The 15,717-nt window shown below is 40.3% G+C and overlaps 1 protein-coding gene across 5 annotated transcripts in view; it reads right to left on the bottom strand.

The window, feature by feature from the left end:
• enox2 (ecto-NOX disulfide-thiol exchanger 2) overlaps positions 1 to 15,717 on the bottom strand; it is a 197,542-nt gene that overhangs the window by 104,704 nt on the left and 77,121 nt on the right. For all 5 annotated transcript variants that reach the window (XM_086133080.1, XM_086133055.1, XM_086133045.1 and 2 more), the window contains one exon: positions 1,781 to 1,927. Coding sequence is in view for 4 of the 5 variants with exons in the window: in XM_086133055.1 (XP_085989181.1) it covers positions 1,781 to 1,927 (147 nt within the window). In the remaining variant the exon portion in view is untranslated. The remainder of the gene's footprint in view (positions 1 to 1,780; positions 1,928 to 15,717) is intronic.

Below are 15,717 nucleotides of genomic sequence, written 5' to 3'. Positions count from 1 at the left end.
AAGGCTGAGGGGTAACAGAAATGTGGGCGGTTATGCCAACAGTGTTTGGATTGGCATGTGTGAGAGCAGAAGAGAAACAACAGTTGTGCTGAAGAAGTCGCTGCTTGTTTAACAACACTGACATTTCCATATGCATTGAAACTATGAAAAGCATATTGAGACAGCCGAGCTACACAAGTCATGCTTTGAATATGTTACATTGTGTCAAATGTGGAACACTTTTGGTGCAAAGTGAATGCGTCATTCGTAGGAATGCTTTATAACATCCTTAACTTCTTGACCTTTAACAGACACTCAGCGCAGCAAAAACAAACATGTTGAAGACCCTCAGACCTACGTCTGCCTGAGAGACATGGAAAGCTTCTCAGGTCATTTCTATGCTGAGCCAATTTTTTAAGACTAAACATGTTATTTAAAGGGCAGGGATAGCCAAGTACAGTAGAGAGTAGGTTAAAAGGTCAAGCCCCCCCCACCCCCTGTTAAGGAAAATCAACAGTTTGGCAGCATGTTGGACCAATGGTTGGCACGTCCACCTCACAGTTCTGAGGTTATGGGTTTAAATCTCGGCTCAGGCCTTCTGTGTGTAAATGTTCTCTGGATAGTCCGGATTCCTCCCAAATTCTAAAAACAATCATGTTAGACTAATTCAAAACTCAAAATGATCCATAAGAGGCGTGAATGTGAGCGTGAATAGCTGCTTCTCTCAATGTGTCTTGAGCCTGCCTGCCAACCAGTCCAGAGTGTTGCCTGCCTCTCGCTTTAAATCGGCCGGAACAAACTCCAGCTTACCTGCCATACTAATGATGAAAATGCTACTGAAAATGGATGGATGGATGCAATTTACATCTACTTGGTAAAATTATTTTGTGAGTTTAATTACTGTACAAAAAATGTTTCAGATTGATAGATATAATTTTGCTAATGAGGATAAGTGATTCTGAACAGGGTTGGATTGATTATACTGAGCATCCAGACCTTTTTCCATGTGCCGGTAATGAATTCTATTTCCTCTTCTAGGGTTATCATTGTATTTATTCTTCTTTGGTGACATTACAAAAAACATAGAAATTGTTTATCTTCACCGGTGTTTAAAGAGTCAATGTGATTTCATGTAGAAGTGGCTTCATTGTTGACCTCGGCTGTTGACTTAAATTAACTATTAGGACACTTAGAGTCTTTTTGTTATGGTACATTTTCCAATTATTTGGATTCCACGGAAAGGGAATTACCACGAGAAAGAAAAGCAGAGAAATAATAAGGATCGGCACCTCCTAGTCTCAAGGATACTTTTTTGGATGCGCAAAAGCAGTTCATTAACTTGTCATTAGAAAGTCTCATTTTAACGCGAGGGCAGGCGGGGCAAACTTTGGTTAATCTGAAATGCAAAATAATTATGGCGGCGCAAACGCCATGTGAGTAGACACACAAACAAGCATATGCAAGGTCAGTTGGTGTTAGTGTGAGGAAAGCAAAAACGGTTGCCGCCGTGTTGATTGGCAGGCGTAGTTGGCATGGCAACAGACAGTCAGTCAGGCACACTCTTGACAGAGCGCTCAGAGATGGATAGACAAGCTGAGCCAGAGGACACACCAAGCAACGAGCAGACTAAACTGCTCTTTTCCGCCATAGTGATACAAATCATCGCATTAGGTAACAATTCCCATTCCGGTGATTTAACATTGGCGAAGTATGCGGGGGGGAAGACAACGCTGCATTTGCAATTCAACAAGCACACAAGATTTGATGTAAAAACCTGCCGTGGTTGAGTCAGTGTCAATACCTGCAGGCAGGCTGGCTCGCTTCCGCTTCTTGCTGTTTTCGGACGTGTTTTCTAAAGGTGGACACTCAGTCACCAGTGAGCCGCTGGAGCTGTTGAAGTGCAGGGGGTCGTTGTTGGCGGCCGCTTCAAAGGGCAGAGCATTGAGTCCTACGAGAGCAAAAGAAAGGCACCGCGTTAATAAATAAATGTAGGCCGACATGGAAAAATGACAAGCGTGGGAAGTCCACTCAAACATTGATACTTCCATATACTGACTGCGACAGTAAACAAGCAATGGTGAGATTCATCTTGGGATTGACAAACTGGTGATAGTCATACATTCCAGATGCACTCACCAAAGGTGATTTTCTCTGTTTTTTTAACACATAATTTCACTTATAGATGCAACAATACCAATACAGTACAGTATCGGTACTCATAAGTATTCTCCAATATTGTACGTACCATGCTATGTCACCAGACTGACACATTGTTCAACCTTCCAGGTAGGAGCCACTCCAGCTGTGTGCGCAAAGCGTTACTTTTTGGAAATGGATGAAAACAATGTGCTGTCGGTAACTCCACACATCTCATGTCACTTTTATTGCGTTTTATCTGTTTGCAGGATATTTTTCACCCGTGTGTCATGTAATTAATGCTGGCTAGCTGTTCAGTGCAGCTGCCATTCTTGCCAACATTAAATGTCACAGAACAGCTGTGTGATCTGCCGGATTGTGAGAAATGCTGGATTAGTCATCTTTTGCATAAAAATGACCATCCAAGGACGGCACGAATACAGCTCAACAAGAAACCAACATTAAGTGCAAGAACTCATTGTGTAAATTTTTCCTCACAAAAAGAAATAAACTCCCTTATAATGTTGGCATTATTGAGGGAATATGTTTGTCCTGCATACCATTCCAAGAATACAAAATATATCATACCAACTCACATAATGTAAGGCAGTATGAGCACAACTAAGACATGTCTGACATCTAATGTCGATTGGTGATATTACAATTTAAAACGACAGTCGCCCTCTGCATAGTCCCAGTTCGGCTTTGCGTTCCAGCACCCAGTTTTGTTTTGTTTTTTGCAATGTTTTCTCATAGATTGGATTTTTATGTGCGTTTTATGTGCGCATGCAGGTTGCTATTTTAGTCCGCGAGCTGAGAAAGCGCGCTGGTGTCTGAGCGCGCCGATGACGGATTCAGATGGCGGCGAAAAAAAAACACCGAAAGGTGCTTTACTTATGACATTTAAGAAATGGGAAGAAAGAGTTTTGAAGGGAGGCACGATTCTGAGGCAAGTATTGAAGTTGGGCATTAAATCTAAAAGCTCATCGCTATGAAAAAACATTATGAAACAGTCTTAGTTATTCTATAATTTACTCGTTGTAGACATGGTGACTTTATGAATAAAACATTCGTCACAAGGTGTACGAATAACTGTCGGTAAGGCCTAACGATGATGTATGGTGGATTCTTTGGTCAAATTGATAGTAGATTACACAGTGACAACGTCTTGGGGTTGCAAAGAGGACGTCAAGCCTTGTCAATACGATATGACTGTATATAGTAATAAGTTGTTTGTTTGTTTTTTCATGATTCATCACATGATTTTAATCATTCAATTCCTATTACATGCTTTTGTATTAATAAAAGTGCTCAGGAGCCATTGATATGTTTATGTTTACAGAAATAGTACACACACAAACACACATGTATAATCATGTTAACAGTGTCAGGTTTACTCGTGGCCCATGATATATAGCCAGGACTGAAGTATTGTGTATACATACCTGTATGTGTTTCTGATGGCCGTAGTATTTTACAGTAATAGATGTATTAATGATTACCAGTAAATTAATCTTTGCAGTGTGAGACTGGAAAAAAATACTCTGATATTGTGGTACGCTGTATTCATGATGCAATATGAGCACAATAAAAGTGTTAAAACATTTTGATCCATTTATTTTATTGAATAAACCTGGAGTACACAGCTGCTGATGTATGTTCATTGTCGGTGCTTAGTTTTCAAACAGTTACCCTTTAAATATTATACTTTTGGATAACAGAATTCTTGATTATGAATATCAGTCAAAATAGAAAAATGGGTTCCCAAGGTGAACGTTTACGAAACCCAAAATTAGTTACAGTGGTTTCCCATTAGGTGATCCAAGGAAAAATCCTCAGGCCTGTGGTGGTGATGTTTACTCGGAGAAGGTTAGAGCTGGGCCCCATGATTCACTGTGTCCCAGCACCAATTCAACCAATTAACATTAAATTGACAGGACATGTCTATCTTAACTCATTCACTCCCAAAGACATATTTATTTATGTATTTTCAGACTTCACACATTCAATCCCATGAACGTAGGTTTTCTTTTTTCCAATATTTTTTTTCCAAGACTGAAAGTCTTTTTTTTTTTTTATACGGGTCTGAAAATGGCTGGTATTGAATGAGTTTTAATAGGGTCCATAGAAAAGTCGCAAGGATGTATGCCCAAATTTGAATGGGAAGTAAGCCATTTTGGTTTGTAGCAGTCATGAATTGCGAATTCCATGGCTCCCACTTGGATGAACGACAAGAGCGACTGGGAAATTCATCCAAATAAGACCAATCAAAAGGAGCTATTCAAGATATTTATGTGGGTGGAGCATGGTGTGATTGTTGAATGATCAGCTAAATGATTCACAGTGAAAAAGAAATGGGTGTGAGGGATGATTTATTGCTGCATTCTGCCTTAATTATTATTGTTATATGATTTTTTTTCCCCGCGCAAAAAAATGTCATTCCTGTTACAAAAGGTACACCGCCTTGAGCTCTGAAATCAAAAGAGGCGGCATAAAAGCACTACGTGATGTTTGGTGGCCTCATCCCATTTTAAATGACAGGTCAACGCATGAATATGTTATGAACTTATACAGTACATATTCATTATTGTGGATGCATTGGAAGAGGAGAGTGCTCCCTGAAACAATAACGAGCCCAATTTATTCTGAGGCTTTTTTATTTTGCTCACTAAATCATTCTTTACACCAACTAAATCCATGCCATGCAATAAATGAGAAAGCCTACTTCAGTAATGAGTGAAGCGATCCACTTGGAGATCACTAATGAATCTTTGCGTCGTGAATGCTTCCATATATCAGCACTTTTGAGTTCAATGTAAGCCTTCATAATTCACAGCAAAGTCCTGCAGAGAGTGGCTCATGAAAAATTCATGGGCATTTTTTTCGCACTCACATTTGTTGTTCTTCCTTCGATGGTCTCGCAGAAACAACCCAAACAGGCACTATCGGTTAACTAGGCGCTGACACAGAACTCTGATTAGTTTGAGAAAACTTGTCATCGAACCTGCACAACTTTTGAAGGACTCAGCGCAGTTTCATAGTAACAATGGCGACTTTCCTGCTTGCTTTTAGGGTCAATGCAGAAGTTATACAGTATGCACAAGTGGGTGCGTGTTAGGTCGGCAAGCTGTAACAAGTTTGGCTGATGGTGTTTGAAAAACAAACAAAAAAAAAAAAAAAAAACCCAATGTGAATTGAGAAAAAAATGTTGGATGTAAATTTCAATGTTTAATGTTGGAAATACTTTTTGCTAATGTGGTTTATGTAAAAAAATGCAGCATACACTGACATCTTTTTTTCATATGCTGTATTTGTTTCATTTCCAGAGATGTGTTAGATGCTAGCTTCAAAACGTTCTTTTTTTCACCACAAACTTCATACCACATCGAGTTAAGTAAAATTTGATCAGTACATCCGATTCCGTACAGACAAGTTCCTTTATTATTAAACAAAGATCCCTGCTTTGGACTCAATTTGACCTTGATTGATCAACCACTTAAAAAAGAAGCAATTTGCAACCTCAGTAAAAAGAAAATAATAATAACTTCATACAGACCCTGGTGTAAGCCACAGCAGTTTTCATTTTTGCTGTCAATTCACCAACAAGCTTTCTCCAGGAGAGAAAATGTATAAACGTCGCAGAGGCAAGGGTCATGTTTTGATCCACCATGACAAATTGAGCCTATAAACACATTCAACAAGCGTGTGTGTGTGTGTGTGTGTGTGTGGTGGGGGATCAGAGGGAATGGGAGGTAGTTGAGGTTGTTCGGTTTAGAAAGGAGAGTATTATTATTTTGTATAAAATCAGCCTGGTCCCCAGAGAGGGAAGATGCCAGCTGTCTATAGCAATAATAATATAATACACGTTTGCCAACCTGCCAACCTTTTTTTTTTTTTTAATTTAATATGACCTGGAGATATCTCTCTCTCTCTCTTTCTCTCTTTTAGTTGAACACAAAACTATTACTCTGCTGTCTGAGTGGTAACAGGTATAGGTGAATACACAGGTTAATTGTACCTTCTGCCAGCTAGTAAAAGACCATTTAATAGTACTGCCTGTCACTATATGCGGCAGGCATAGATACATTATTTGCAGTAAATAAAAAAAGAATATTTGGACCACTGGTGTAAAACTGGATAATGATTTCTCACGGCACGCTAATATAGTTGTGAATAATTGGTCTTTAACACTTACGGTTTAAAATACAGGCAAGACCACCAATTCCCTACATGCCAACGGATGATTAAAAAATAAAAATAAAAAGACAATAAAATGAAGGTGTTTGTGTAAGCCCGGTCAAAATTCACTACATCTAAAGTAATTGGTCGTGCCAGAACCAAATGAGAAAACAGTGCAACTCGTTAGAGGTCAGCATGTAGCCTTTCAACAATGATATACGACAAACAGTCAGAGGTCCTGAAGGTTTCTTGTGTCTGGCAAGGACTTAGGAACCACAACTATTAACAGCGCATGCAGAACCCTCCCTTCTCACTCACATCCTTTCTGTAAAATCATGCAGCACTCCAACCTGCGGGTGAAGTTACACTTTAATAATAATGACTTCATGGCACACTGGCTGCCGGTGTAGATGAAACCTTCCGGAGCTTTACTTAGTGTGCTGCTAAGATTCTTTCGCCTTTCTATTTCCTTCCACACTTGAATCGTACTCTTAAGAGCCTATAAACTCAATTGTACGGCATGAATAATGCAGATCGTACAGGGAAACAGGGTAAGTGGTTCAGTAGGGATGAACATAAAACTATAGAAGTTATCAGAAGCCATGTGGGGTCATTGGTTTGAACGAAAACCATTAAAATATTAACCATCTGAAGTACATTTGCTCATCTGACTAGATCTTGCATTACGAGGGTGGATATAAAAAGTCTACACACCCCAAGTTAAATGCAAGTTGTTTTTTTGAATGATAATTAAAAAAAATTGTTAGAGAAATCATTTCAAAGCTTTTTTCCACCATCAATGTTACCCAAAACCTGCAGAATGCAATTTTAAAAAACTGAGATAATGTCTTAGCACAATTGTGCACACTTATAACTTAGGATGTGGCTGTGTTCAGAACTGAATGTTAAATGGGTGTCAGCACACAACTGCTTCCATTTAAAACGCCTCAAATAAACCCCAAATAAAGTTCATCTGTTCTAGTAGGACTGTGCTTATGTTTTCGAACGGAACGCTGGCAGTTTTGTGGTAACACTGACAAGTCTTTGGAACAGTTTTCCCTCACCTTGACTAATACCCCAGTTTAATCTTAAGAAAAACAGTGTTGCCACCATCATGCTTCACTGTGGCGTGGGTGTTCTATTGGTGATGGGTAGTATTGTGTGTGTGCTAAACATACTTGCTGAGATTACAGCCAAAAAAGTTACATTTAGGTTTCATTGGACCATAACACATTTTCTTACATGTTTTTGAGATTTCAAGTGAGTATCTTGCAAAATGTAGCCAATTTTGGATCGATTTCCTTGTGAGATAAAATCTTGCCACAATGCCCCATTGATCAGATTTACGAAGGGAAAGGGAAGTTGTTGTCACTTGTACGAAACGGCCATTACTTGCCGGAAATTCCTGCAGCTCATTCAATGTTTCTGTGGTCCACTTGGCAGCTTCCTTGACCAGTATTCTTGTTCTTTCCTCAATTTTGGAGGGACATTCAGATTTTGGTAATGTCATGATTGTTCACTGGGTTCCAAGGTACATTTAACCCCTCTGAAATTCTTTCGTACGCTCCTCTGGACTGTGATAACTTTCAACAATTAGATCTGGTGCTGTGGAAGCTTTCTGCAAACTATTGTGCTGTGTTGTAAGATGTGACGACACGAATGGCAGGAAAAGGCCTGCTAGAACAGCTGAACTTATGTATCCTGTATGTCAACGCAAACATATTGAACAATAAACTGTGATAACATAGTGTATTGTGATTCATTGTCACTCCAGGTTCCAACTTCTGCCATGATTCCATTACATGTGGTCCAGCGTAGCATCCGAGTCTTTTGGTATCGGATTCAAAAGCCAAAGCATTTCACATACATTAGGAATGCGGGTCACAAGCCTTCCTCTGATAAGAAGACCGGCTGCCACGGATCACAGTACAGTCAGTGACAGTGACAGTCCGTGCCGGATGACAGCTGGCAGCGCTAAAATTAGCCTCCAGTCACCTGAAAGATTACCGATGAAATAAAGATCATGGCTAGGCTGAAAATATTTTAACCATTACGAGAGCGAGTATGCAACAGCATACCATATTACTTAAAATAAAGATGCTCTGCCACCAGTTCGTCAGCAGACAGGCCATTTACTAAAGACATAGGAATGCCTCCCTCGATACTGTAGACGTCTCCCATCAGGGGGAAAAAATAGTTATTGTAATTACGTGAGTGCAAAGACACAAAGAATAGTTAGAGGTAAAAAATATTCCGTTTGGGATTTTTTTTAAATGACCTCACAAATTCTAGAAAATCCTAAATGAAATATTTTTATGTTACAAGCAATTAAACAAAATCCCTTTAATAATACAGTACATGAAAAAAATCATTTTCTATTTTGTAAATTAGACAAAGTAATTGCTTTAGGGGCGGCCCGGTAGTCCAGTGGTTAGCACGTCGGCTTCACAGTGCAGAGGTACCGGGTTCGATTCCAGCTCCGGCCTCCCTGTGTGGAGTTTGCATGTTCTCCCCGGGCCTGCGTGGGTTTTCTCCGGGTGCTCCGGTTTCCTCCCACATTCCAAAAAAAAACAAAAAAAAAACATGCATGTCAGGCTGATTGGACGCTCTAAATTGTCCCTAGGTGTGAGTGTGGGCGTGGATGGTTGTTCGTCTCTGTGTGCCCTGCGATTGGCTGGCAACTGATTCAGGGTGTCCCGCCTACTGCCCGGAGATGGCTGGGATAGGCTCCAGCACCCCCCGCGACCCTAGTGAGGATCAAGCGGTTCGGAAAATGGATGGATGGATGGATAATTGTTTTAGCGAAGTGAGATCCTGACGAGTGCCAACCCGGAGATGTGGCGTCAATTTAAGACAACAATCGTGGGGCTCATTCTAGAAAGTGTACAAAGCCAGCCAGACATCGATTCAGAAAGCAACGTTTCAAACTTCTCTGAGGGGATCAACGTGAGTTGGAGGACAAAGAAGCTGTTGGCAAGATGTGATGATGTTGGATCATATATGTAGGAGCCAGATGCTCAGGATGTGGAAAATGTTGTGCCTGAACGGCCGGACATGGAGTGAAGATGAGACCCATCGGGATTGGAAGAACAGTAAGCTATTGTAGCCTGCGGTTATTAGCCAAGCATTATTGTTTGCAATTCGAGGCTGTGCCGTGCTGTAAATTGCGTACGATGGGATTACCTACTTGGTCCATGTATTCAAACTAGCACTGAGAGCACAAGTCATTGTGGGTTGGTGTCCTACATTGTCATTGTGAAGGTAGTTCTGTTGCTGTTGCGTTGTCAGCCACTACTCACATTATATCAGCAGCATTGTTGAAAACCGTTACAGAGGATTCCATCCATTGACTCATATAGTTTCAATGTTTTCGTACAGGATTACATCCATGTACTAATACTTTGAATCAAACGTTTTCATAAACAACAGACAGAGTTATTCATTGATTAGCACACCTACCTTTTTTTGCAAATTCGGTTAAGAAAACAGGCAACAAAGAATGCTAGTTGACATCGGCGTGAATTTCATTCGCTTTGTTCCAATTTTGCCCTATTCTTTTCTTTTTGGTCACTCAAACAACGGTTTGCCTGAATGTAAACAGTGCATCAGCGCTCAGCACCGAGGCATTTCGCCGAATAACTCGATAACAATCGCAAACAGCAGTTAACTGGCCAATCAACAATGCATTACAATGGCTGATGGGCGACTCGGCAATCTGTAAATGACGTCACTCGCCGGAGATTGATGAACAAAAGCATTTTTGTTGTTAAGCGTGTCGCTATGGGTGACTATAAACCCGGGTGGGTTGTGTTAAAAAAAAAAACAACAACAACGGTACTCTTGAAATAGTTTTAGCCCCAAGTATTACTCAAAAGATGGTTGGCTAGGTTTACTTGACACCTGACCGTTAACTGTATCGCTACCTAAAAACAGCAGCTGAGGCACATGACCAAATTTAAAGCATAGAGACTGACCACATGTTGTCTGAGAATCTATGTGGAGTCAGGTCTTTAAAGAAGACCAGACATTGACATCGACACCCCAAAATGTTGTTTACATCCATCTTGTCTTCAGACTTGGATGGATGGGTGGAAATACTGCATCATCGTTCTCCGTAAAAGTCAACCTACATATGATAGATTAAGATTCAACGATGCAATAAAATGCAGGACATGAAACCTCTCCCACACCAATATTGTTATTGAAGAGGAACATTCTAATTAACTATTGGGTCTACGGGGAAAAAAAATGCAGCAGCTGCTGATGTCTTTCATAGGAGGCTAAGTATGTCGAAAGAATTCTGTTCATATTTTTGGCGAAAGGTTAATCTATTCCCTGATATAGTGACATTTGGAAAAGATGATGGCATCTGAATATCTTATTTAGTAGTTGTAAATGCTTCTCAACATTGTACACAAACACCAGATATATATATAAATATATTGGCATAAGTAATCAGAACATTGCAACTGACAAAGGTCAAAATGCAAACCCACAATGCAAATTCGCACATTAACATTTGCAATTCTGATGTATAACATTCTGGATTTTTACAAGTGGCTGAGGGACTACACATGCGGTCAGGCATATATCAAAGTGGAGGCTGAGATTTTTCTAATGCATTTAAAAAAACAAAACAAATTTTTATATTGATCAGTGTCCTGCGTCCTAGACGCATAATTTTCCCGCGGGACACACAGTTCCAAATTACGTGCGTTTTTGGGACGCAAGAAAATTTCTCAGTCAAAACAAACAAAAAAAACAACCTACGGTACATCTTTTTTTCCAGCAACGCAGTGTCGCAGTTCGACAATCGTCACCATTGTTGTTTTGATCTCGTTAAGTAATCTCGCGTGATGAGATTTCCGTTCTCATAGGGGAGATTGGGGAGATCGGCCTTCAACCTCGCGGAAAGCAGACAATTGCCAAGTTGTGTAACGTTAAAACAAGTGTTGCGAACAAGTGTTGTGAAAGTTTATTACGGAGATATCACTGAGGAAGCAGCTAAAGTTGGATAGTTTTTTTGCGATAATAAGTTGACTTTGAGAAAGTCTTGCATCATTGGAAGCAGAGTAAAGAGAGGAGAGTTTATGAACTTAAAGACTGAACCATGGGATGAAATAAGAACCTATTTCTCAGCAAATCTGAATTCATTAAATTTTTGCAGCATTTTTTATAAGAAATAAACCTATTATCAATGTATATTGTTGTTGTTTGTGTTATTATCAAATGCGATTGAATAAGTAGACCATTTCAGAATTCGAAATTTGGGATTCTCTAAATGCATAATGGGATTCATACTTTTCTGATCAGCGAGTCCCTGGGACTCGCTGGGGGTAAACTGTAAGATTATCACTGTGTGTGTATATATACAGTATATATAGATATATATATATATATATAGGTATATGTGTGTAGTAACGGCGAACCAACCAGATATCGTGATCATAGATCAAGGGCAGAGGAAAGCCGTTGTCGTGGATGTAGCGGTCCGAGTGATGGAAACATCAGAAAGAAGGAACACGAGAAACTCGAGAAATACCAAGGGCTCAGAGAGGAGCTGGAAGGTAAAGGTGACAGTCGTGCCTGTGGTGCTCGGAGCACTCGGGGCAGTGACCCCCAAACTAGATGAGTGGTTGCAACAGATCCCGGGAACAACATCGGACATCTCAGTCCAGAAATGTGCAGTGCTGGGAACAGCAAGGATACTGCGCAGAACCCTCAAGCTTCCTGGCCTCTGGTAGAGGACCCGAGCTGAATGAGGGACGGACACCACCCGAGGGGTGAGACGAGGATTTTTTTTTTTAATAACATAGTTTACAACTATTTAATGTCTGTATATGCACAATAATGTTTATGAGTTGACATAATTTGTGTTATCTACCCATGTTGTTCCTGGTTGGTCAACTTGCACTGGACTTTAATTTGTACATCAAAAGTGAATGACTCATCCTAGCAACTATTTGAGGAAATGCCGAACAGTAAATACGGTCAATACCTTTGCTGTAATTTGCATGTTGACGCGTTTGTAAGTCGACTAGCGCAATGCCATCCTGCCATGTCCACATGTAAACAGAAAGAATTTCCCCTTAGACTTCATCTGTCATTAACTCAGATGAAACGCTGAAGGTTAATTCTTTTAAATCTCATTTCCAATGCTCCCCAGTCATCTAAACGTACTCAAAATCTTTGCGGTGGCAGTTTAATCCGCTTTCAGCTGCCAGGGGCATGTGCCCTTTCTGCAAGTGAATAAGTGGCTATGTGTTAATGAGATGGCACAACGGTTGATAAGGTCATGTCAGCTTACACGGTCACGCTCATTGTCATAGTTTGGGCGTATAAATTCTTCGAAACAACACACAGGAGAGAACTGAGGTGTCATTAACCGAGTGGTTCTCGGCCCTCACCATCTGTGCTCTTCTTCTTAAGAAGCCTTTGAAAGACACTTCAATCCATGCACTATATTTAGTCATATCCAAAAACCAACAATTTGGATGGAGTAAGATTATGTTGGCTACGGTTATATCACTGTGTCGTTATGCAGCATAGCACTGAACGTTTTAGGAAAATAACTTTGGAAACGTTGCTTTATATTTAATCTGTGGTTTTGTTTTCTCGGGGAACAATCAAGGGGCGTTGGGAGTCCAAAACCATCTGATTCCTCAAGTACTCAAAGTAAAGGGGAGTTCTAGTCTTAATTAGCTCTAAATGGTGCCCAAATAGAGTACGGCATCTATTCGAAGCAGTCTTTTCCTGACCATGAGCTGCAAAGCTGTAGTCCGACTTCAAAAAACAGGCCCACACCTTAGCAAGGGAGAGCTTCAAGGAGAGCAGATGAGACGTTTTATTCCCTTGTGTGTCAATTAATGCGTTAAAAAAAAAAAGAACTCCTTTGCTGTCTGTATTGTTTGCGGCATGCTTGCGGCATCCTCGCCTTCCCCACCTTGAAATGAAGTCAGTCTGGATCGGTATCCAAAAGCCTCAGACCCCCTGAGTAAGGATACAAGTGAGTGCTTCAGACGCCCACGTTCAAACGCTGGCTCGGCCCGTTTGATGCTATTTTGGGGCTGTATTTTCCCGTACGGATCAGGAGGAAATAATGAACAGATGGCTATTTGTCATTCTGCATGACGTTTCAGACTGAATTGTGTTACGGGAAGCTTTGAAGTGGGATGATAATGTGCGATGATCGACGCCACACTCTGCATGATCAAACACGTGATGCTACTGTTTTCCATTGTTAATGCGGTTATTTAAAACGACTGCTCAGAGGCCATGACAGATGTAAATGTCAGCAACTGTAGATTTAGTTTGGACGACGACTGTTTTTACTCGCCATCAGTCTTCTTGCTGAAACTTTTGGCACATAATTATCACCTCCGAGCATTCGACTGCAATTTCATTTTCTGGGCATGTTACATATCTCGACTTGAAGTAAAAACACATGCTTGTCATTAATGCTTTTATTTATTTACAAAGTCCTTGGCTTTCCAGCAGCTTAATACTCAGCCAATGGCCAACATTTAGCATGCAAATGTGTCTGTCAGATATTTGGCGCGGGTGGGGGTGGGGTGGTGTAGCACAAAATGAGATGTTGCCGCTGTTGCTGGAAACATCGGCCAGAGGAGAGGTGGAGGTCATGAGCTGGGAGCTGTCAGCAGTTTCAACAATGCAAATAAGTGTTAATTACTTTGAAGGTGAGTCTTTTCACGTATCAGTGTATCAAATTATCGCAATCGAGCCACAGTCTGTATAAAAGGTGGTTTCTACTATAAAACTGGACTTTAAAAAAAATTGAAGTTTGAATAGGAAATCTCGGTGATTACAGTTGCATGGCTTGTCAATTTTCCTTTTGATTTTTAACCCCCCAATACATTAGCCCCGACAACAGGAGAATAAATATTGGAAGTTAGGTGAAATAAAGACATTTGTTTAATTACTAGATGAGTCCACCATCAGCAGCAGCATTGTTAATTTACAAAAATTCTACTTGACATATATTCATATGCATAACTTGGCTTCATATAACCAAAATTTGAACCTTCTTCCAGCCATTTTAGAGAATTCGGACATTTTCAACACCCACAGGCTATTGTGTGAAATGATTCATTAAATCTAACAAATGAAAGAATAAATTCTCTCCTTTCATGAGAAAAATAAAAAGATTCTGCCTTTTTTTTTTTTTTCTAATCAGCAGTAAAAATCAGGTACGTTGCGCAAAATGCAGCTGTTTCTCCCAGTGGATTCACAACCTAAGCTGAGCTCATGTCTAAAATTGTCCGCTATCAATGTCATTTATTAGTATTTGTGCATCCGTAAAGTTGTTTACGAGTTTTAAATTTACAAAGGAGGAGGATTAGACACGCTCCCACTTCTCCCCATTGAAAAATAATAAATTGGCAGCGAATGAGTTAATTCCATCTAGTCCATTAAACTTTGCAAATAATTTGAATGAATGAATGAATAAATAAATAAATAAATAAATAAATTGACAAATGTTGGTCAAGTGGTTCGCGCGTCGACATCACAGTGCAGAGGTATCGGGTTCGATTCCAGCACCGTCCTTCCTGTGTGGAGTTTGTATATTCTTCCCATGCCTGCTTGGGCTTTCTATGGGTACTCAGGTTTCCTCCCACATTCCAAAAACATGCACGGCAGGCCGATTGAATACTCTATATTGTCCAAATAGTTGTGAATGTGAGTGCAAATGTTTGTTTTGTTTATGTATGCCCTGCGAGTGGCAGGCAACCGGTTCAGGGTGTCCCCGGTCTACTGCCTGAAGACAGCTGGGATAGGCTCCAGCATGCCCCGTGACCCTCGTGAGGATAAAGCCGATCAGAAAATGGATGGATGGACGGAAGTCCAATGTTACATTCTGGACTGAATCATCAGACAAGTTCACTATGTGACATTACAGAACTTTTCTTCCTGGTTTGGATGATCCCAAGACTTACCATGTGAATATTTTGCATCCATTCAAGGCAGACGACACCCTGAACTGGCCGCCACTCAACCACACGACACATAAAGATACACACAACTATTTACTTGCATTTGCGTGATCAATGAGTGGGAAGAGAACCAACACCGCAGTCAAGTAAATGAACCACAGCACCGTCATTGGCTCCATCAAATCCCCTTGCGAAGCATATGAGATAATCTTTCAAATCACATTCAAAGCAAAAATAAAGATTTTAAGTGTCAGAGACATAAAGCTCTCATTCAGAATAAAGTTACTTCTCAGCCTTTATGGTAAGGCAAATTATGTTAGCTTAGACATTAATAACTTGGTAATTATGTAATATTAGGCTAAACATTAGATTGCTGATGAGTAACTTAGTTTAACCAATCTCATCAATGTAACTTTTTACATCCACCCGTTCTGTGGACCTTTGCGAAACAGAACATATTAGAAAAAATGGC

Source organism: Hippocampus guttulatus, chromosome 2, assembly GCF_054856545.1.
Source record: "Hippocampus guttulatus isolate MCC_2025c chromosome 2, RoL_Hgut_1.0, whole genome shotgun sequence".
NCBI classification, from domain to species: domain Eukaryota; kingdom Metazoa; phylum Chordata; class Actinopteri; order Syngnathiformes; family Syngnathidae; genus Hippocampus; species Hippocampus guttulatus.
Note: the sequence above shows the minus strand (reverse complement) of the source record. Positions and strands in the feature narration are given on the sequence as shown.